Genomic DNA, 6,883 nt, shown 5'->3' with positions numbered 1-6,883 from the left:
GATGGCAAAGGAACTGGATCCTTCTCGCTCACTCCTGCAACTCTGCTGCCCTTTCTATCAGTCTCCCTCCTAGACTTGGCTTCCTCCTCCAACCGCTGTTCCAGCAGGAGCTCCGCCTCTTCATACACACTCAGGGAGGAGAGAAAGGGGAAGGATATACAGTACATACACACACAGCACAAGGCCGTGTTCACACTACCAGACGTTTCTCAGGGCTGCAGTTCCTCTGAGCTCCACAGGGTGGTGATCTCACTTCTACCCAAACAGGAAGTCTCTATGGAATACAGACAGGAAGTGATGTCAGCTACAGACAGGACATTCCATTTGGTAGGACGGAGAGAGAAGACAATGCAGGAACTGGCGGCAGAGGAGGTAATACATAGATTAACCCCTTCAGGGGGATCAGTTGATAATTAATATATCTTGCTTTCAAAGCTAGCCATACATGGTTCAGTTTTATCATTCAGCCAGCGAGATAAGTGAAAAAATGGAAGCGATTCCCCCATCCACACATTGGAGGGGGATGGGGAAATCCTCCCCGCTGCACTATTGTATTCTGACAATGGGGGGTGCTCCTCCGCTCTCAGAATACACAGATCAGTGAGGAAGCTATTGGCTGCAGCCGCTGATCGAGTGACTTTTATCCAGCAATGGATGGAAATGTGACCGATCCCTTCTGAACCAACTGAATTTCCATGTATCGATGGTCACCTTAAGTCAGTGGTCCTCAACCCTGGCCTAAAGGGCCCACTAACAGGCCAGATTTTAGGTATTACCTTGGGGAGATGCAGACTAGAGTACTGCAATCACTGAGCAGCAAATGATATCACCTGGGATGTATTTCAGTTATCTTGCAATTCTGGCCTGTTAGGGGGCCCTGTAGGCCAGGGTTGAGGACCACTGCCTTAAGTGACTTCCTCCCCTCCCCCTCATCTCCTTCATTATGTAAGTCATGCTGAGATAATCTCCTATTGGCTGAGCAATATTCTCATTTGTCTCTGAGCTCCTTCTTGCTATTTCTCGTCCTGCCTGTTGTTTCCTTGGATTGATTTTCTGTGTAGTGACCCCGGCTTCATCTCTTGGATGCGCTCGTCTGTTGCTTGTCCTGACCTTTATCCTGATTCCTGGATCTCCTACTCATCTCTCCTCCATATCCTCTTACACAGCTTTTCTCCACACCTGCAGTGACCCTGGGGGGGGGGGGACGACGACTCGGTACCAGCATGCAGCAAAATCCATTCCCACCATTAGGAGCTCTGGAGAAAATTGTCTGCTATTTACACTCCGTTCCTCCGCACGTCAGCTGCTCACATGAGAGATTACTTTCACAGATTCCTGACAGATTTCTGTATGGTAAAGGTCAAAGTTCACTCTTCATTTTAGGAGAAGTGGGAGGCACCCAGGAACAATGATTTGGTTAGCACAGGAGCCTCATATAGAGGGCCCCTCAAATCTCCCCATCTAAATGTTCCTCCATCCAGAGTCTATATGTCTGATGACATCACACTGACCTCACAGCTCCTCCCCCCCAATGTCCCTCCATCTGGCTTTTTTTTTCTCATGCTCTTAGGACGTGGGCGGACCCTTGGCATCCTCATTAGCAAAGTGGGACTGTTGGTCCTTTGTTGTATGTAATGATGTCAGAATGCCTGCAACAAGCTTTTACCCTGCGTAGTTTGGGGGTCCTGTGTGGGTAAATTATACCTCAGTCTGAGGTGGGGCTTTAATCAAATGGAAACCTGAATGGTGAGGTGAGGAGGATTCTGGGAATTTCATTTGATTTTACTATTTGTGTTCAGACCTAGAGTTTTCCTCCTGTGAAGTCTGGAGATCATATGACCATCACATTGCCTCCACCTCCCTCCCTGATAGAATAGAGAAATACAAAGAAGATTCTAGAAGTCCCCAGAGAGATCACGGAGGAGAGGTGAGCGGTGCTGGGAATTCTGGGACATTATCCAGTAACAGACAAGGGATGTGTCTGGATGGTGACTGTATCATTGTGTGTGTCAGGTTCCTATAAGGTGTCAGGATGTCACTGTCTATTTCTCCATGGAGGAGTGGGAGTATTTAGAAGGACACAAGGATCTCTACAAGGACGTCATGATGGAGAATCAGCCGCCCCTCACATCACCGGGTAAGAGGAGACTTTATTGTAAAGGAGAGAGCAGTACGGAGGCTCCACCTAGATCCCCCCATCATCTGATAAACACATAGAAACAATGTATTCAGTCAGTGTGTGTGTTTCCTACAGATGGATCCAGTAATGGGAACCCATCAGAGAGATGTCCCCGTCCTCTGTATTCCCGGGATTCCACACAGGAAGGTCACACCATCCCTCACCATCATCAGGTAGATGGGGAACAATCACTGATAGTATCATTAGGATCTGTACATTATCTGCATTGTTACCATTGATGTCATTTTTATTATATATTCAGAGTGGAAACCTGAGAGATTCTAAAGTTGAGGTTCAAGAAGAGATAAAAGAGGAGGATGATGAGGATGGGGTGATGGAGGAGTCAGAGTTTTTAAAAGAACACAAAGATCTGTACCAGGACACCATGGAGGAGTCTTTCAGCTACAGAAACCCACCAGAGAGATGTCCCCGTCCTCTGTATTCCCGGGATTCCACACAGGAAGGTCACACCATCCCTCACCACCATCAGGTAGATGAGTGTCAAGTATTGGTAGTTCTGATTTATATACAGCATGTTTGTTACAATGAATGTTTTATTATATATTCAGAGTGGAAACCTCGGGGATGATAATATTGTTGTTAAAGAAGAGTATAAAGAGGAGGATGAGGAGTATGGAGTGATGGAGAAGTTTTCAGAAGGACACAAGGATATGATGGAGCCACCTAATACCAGGAACCCACCAGAGAGATGTCCCCGTCCTCTGTATTCCCGGGATTCCACACAGGAAGGTCACACCATCCCTCACTGTTACAAGGTTGGTGGAGCAGACTGAGAATCTAGAACATGGACTCATGGAGATGATGTGTGGATTTTTTAAGTGACCTTATAGTTTTCTGATGATATTTTCTCTCATTTTCATGGTTTAGAGTGAAGATCCAATTGATATAAAAGTTGAGATTAAAGCAGAAGAAGAAGAGAGGTATGTGAGGGATGATCAGCAGTCTATGGAGGAGGATGGAATAACGGGGACATTTATAGAGGAGGACACTCCTACAGAGATCAGCACAGGTGGGTCATTAACACTAAATACATTCCTCCACCCATACTGCTCTCTGATTTGTTCAGAGTAGGGAGGGGACTGGGTGATATCAGCCTGTAATCCCCTGGTCACTTTCCTGAGCTGTGTTCCCAGTCCTGTATTCCTGTATTTCTCTCGGATAATCTTCCTTCTCTGTGCTGCAGACACAATTTATGTCTCTAGACTGGATGTATGGAGATTCTGGGTTTCAGCTGGAAGCGTAATGTTGATTTTCACCATAGGAGTTACCAGACCTAGGCACCTGGGGTATGTTCTTCGGGTTTTCTGCCCCATGCCCGGGTCTAGTAAGATCTCTGACAGAACAATTCTCCCGGGGTTACTTGCTCTGTTATTTGCTGGCTGTGCCGGGTGGAGGGATATGTCTGTATAGTCTCACACCCAAGTCACTGAGTGCAGTCTCAGGAGATGGGAGGCAGCGGTGTGGGACCTCTGCAACTTGTCTCATGTGAACATTTAGAGTGGGTGTAAACCCTCCATATACCCAGTGAAGTGACTGGCCTCGGGGATACACAGAGATGAAAAAAATCCTCCTACATAACTTTATAATCAGTTACAGCAAACAGTTTTTTCCTTTGAGATAAAAGTTTTACAAGAATAAATAAAAGCTGATCATTGTAAGCACCCCTGTCAGTGGTAAATGGTCTGCCCCATCCCAGTAACTGATACATTCTGCTTTAGAGTTGGGGCTTTTATAGAACAGATTTACTGGCCAGATCACCATATGAACATATAAGAAATCCTAAAAAGGAAAACTAACATCAAATTGAAGAATCGATAAGCTGCAATATAATAAATATTTTCTTTGGGTTTCATGTCTTACATTACAAATATTTATATTTTCCATCAGCCAATCCAGTAGGAGGTTTATGTCACTGGTGCATGCTGGGGGGGGGGGGGAATAAATATTTGGGACAGGCCATGTGCTCGCTCTCTTCCCCTGGGATGAGGTGTAGGGAGGGGCTGTTGGATGGAGCTCTGCTGTTGGGTCCATTAGCCTGTTTTGGGGCCTAACATGTGCTGAAGTGGTTTTGAAGCTGTCCTGCCTGGTCTGGAGCTGTGCCAAGGAGGAGACCCACGGGAGGCCCCATGCTGGAGGGAGTCATGAAGAAGGCCAATCTATAAGGAGGGCCCGGTGACTCACTTGGAGGATGCACTGAAATTTGGGAATGTGCTTACAGTGTTGCTCAGTCCGTTTATAGGTTCTGACATTGTGAGAGTAGACATTGATCTGCAGAATCTGTAAGTGATCTGCCATGGCATCTGCACTACATACTCTATGTTGTACATTACACACTCCTGACCCCTGCACTATATACTCTATGTTGTACATTACATACTCCTGACCCTGCACTATATACTCTGTTGTACATTACGTACTCCTGACCCCTGCACTATATAGTCTATGGTGTACATTACATGCTCCTGACCTGCATTATATACTCTATATTGTACATTACATACTCCTGCACTATATACTCTATGGTGTACAATACATACACCTGACCCTGCACTATATACTCTATGTTGTACATTACATACATATGACCCTGCACTATATATGTTGGTACATTATGTACTCCTGACCCCTGTACTATATACTCTGTTGTACATTAATGTCACGGAACCATGAACCAGACGTACAACAACAGATGAGTGAAAATAAGAAGGCTTTATTGAAAATCAAGCTGTAAAGCAAAAGTCCAAACGGATGGCAAAACCGAAGCAGAGTCTTTGCGAAGCCAGAGGTCAGGAGCCAGAAGGGTAGTCAGACGAAGCCAGGATCAGGAACCAGCAGGGTAGTCAGACGAAGCCAGGATCAGGAACCAGCAGGGTAATCAGACGAAGCCAGGATCAGGAACCAGAAGCAGCAGCAGTCTTAGAAGCATGTGAACACAGGAGGACCAAGCAGGGAACTGAAGCCACAGACCTCCTATATATATGAGCTAGGCATCCAGCTCCTCCCAGTGGGAAGGAGGAGCCGCAGAGTGGGAGGCTACAAGAAACCCAGAAACCAAGATGGCCGCCAGCACATGTCAAACGAAGGAGAACAGCAAGAAGGTAAGACCATGACAGTACCTCCCCCTCAAGGGCCCCTCCTCCGCGGAGTAAAGAACGGTTTCTGAGGGAAGCGTGCGTGGAAGGCACGGAGCAAGGCAGGAGCATGGACATCTGCGGAGGGAACCCAGGAACGCTCCTCTGGACCATAACCACGCCAATGAACCAAAAACTGCACCCAACCGCGGACCAGGCGTGAGTCCAGGATATTGCTCACCTCATACTCCTCACGATTGCCCACTTGGACCGGACGAGGCAGAGGAACCGAGGAAGTGAAACGATTACACACCAGTGGCTTCAACAGGGAGACATGAAACACGTTGGAGATCCGCATGCCAGGAGGAAGCGCAAGGGCATAGGCTACCGGGTTTTCCCTGCGAAGCACTCGGAAGGGACCAACAAAGCGAGGCGCCAGCTTGGGAGTGGGCACTCGAAGGTTGAGGTTGCGGGTGGACAACCATACACGGTCTCCGGCCTGGTAGGAAGGAGCAGGCGCACGTCTGCGATCAGCCTGGAGTCTCTGGCGCTGCGCAGAGACCTCAAGGGACTTCTGGATCTGTACCCAAGAAGCACGTAGGACGGAAAGGTGATCCTCCACAGCCGGAATATCCTGGGGAGAGAATACCTCCGGTAACACGGCAGGTTGGAACCCATAATTGGCCATGAAGGGAGACGTCCCAGAGGAAGAGTTCACCGCCGTGTTCCTGGCAAACTCAGCCCAAGGCAGGAGGTCAACCCAATTGTCTTGGTGATCGGAGACATAGCAACGAAGGAATTGCTCCAAGGCCTGATTGGATCGTTCTGCGGCCCCATTGGACTGAGGGTGGTAGGCCGAGGAGAAGGAGAGATGAATCCCCAACTGGGAGCAAAAGGCGCGCCAGAACCTGGACACAAACTGACTCCCCCGATCCGACACAATCTCCTTGGGCAAACCGTGCAACCGGAAAACCTCCCTGGCAAAAATCGTGGCCAACTCCTGTGCAGAGGGTAACTTCTTGAGAGGAACACAGTGGCACATTTTGGAAAACCGATCCACAATCATGAGAATGACCGTATGGCCTCGGGATGCAGGGAGGTCCACAATGAAATCCATCCCCAGGTGTGACCATGGGCGCTCCCCGGTGGCTATGGGTTGCAGAAGGCCCAACGGAAGGTGCCGAGGGGACTTACTCTGGGCACAAACGGAGCATGCCGCTACATATGCGGCGATGTCGGAACGTAGGGAAGGCCACCAGAACAGACGTGAAACAGCCCAGGACAGCTGATTCTTTCCAGGATGCCCCGCGGTCTTGGAGTTATGGTAGGTTCGCAACAACCGAGTGCGTAACTCCTCAGGCACAAAACATCTGCCGTTGGGTCTCCCAGAGGGAGCACCAGATTGAGCCGCCAAAATCTGCTCACCCAGGGGAGAGGTCAGGCTGGTGCGAATGGCGGCCAGGATCTGATTCGGAGGTATGACCGAAGTCGGAATCGACTCCTCCCTGGACAGGTCGGAGTACTGCCGTGATAAGGCATCCGCCCTGATGTTCTTGGAACCGGGTAGGTAGGAGACCACGTAAGTAAAACGTGACAAGAACAGAGCCCATCT

General features: G+C 48.7%; 1 protein-coding gene across 1 annotated transcript in view; it reads left to right on the top strand.

Annotated features, from left to right (window-relative positions):
* Window positions 1–910: 910 nt before the first annotated feature.
* Window positions 911–6,883, top strand: part of LOC309544069 (uncharacterized protein) — a 29,217-nt gene continuing 23,244 nt past the window's right edge. Inside the window, exons 1-7 of the mRNA XM_082276456.1 lie at window positions 911–945; window positions 1,800–1,927; window positions 2,014–2,137; window positions 2,255–2,352; window positions 2,442–2,669; window positions 2,749–2,955; window positions 3,068–3,209. Coding sequence (XP_082132582.1) covers window positions 2,053–2,137; window positions 2,255–2,352; window positions 2,442–2,669; window positions 2,749–2,955; window positions 3,068–3,209 — 760 coding nt within the window. The 5' untranslated portion in view covers window positions 911–945; window positions 1,800–1,927; window positions 2,014–2,052. The remainder of the gene's footprint in view (window positions 946–1,799; window positions 1,928–2,013; window positions 2,138–2,254; window positions 2,353–2,441; window positions 2,670–2,748; window positions 2,956–3,067; window positions 3,210–6,883) is intronic.

The sequence above is a fragment of the Pelophylax lessonae genome, assembly GCF_965119305.1.
Source record: "Pelophylax lessonae genome assembly, contig: HAP1_SCAFFOLD_785, whole genome shotgun sequence".
Classification (NCBI taxonomy): domain Eukaryota; kingdom Metazoa; phylum Chordata; class Amphibia; order Anura; family Ranidae; genus Pelophylax; species Pelophylax lessonae.
The sequence above is the reverse complement of the archived record's forward strand: the minus strand, read 5'-3'. Positions and strand labels throughout refer to the sequence as shown.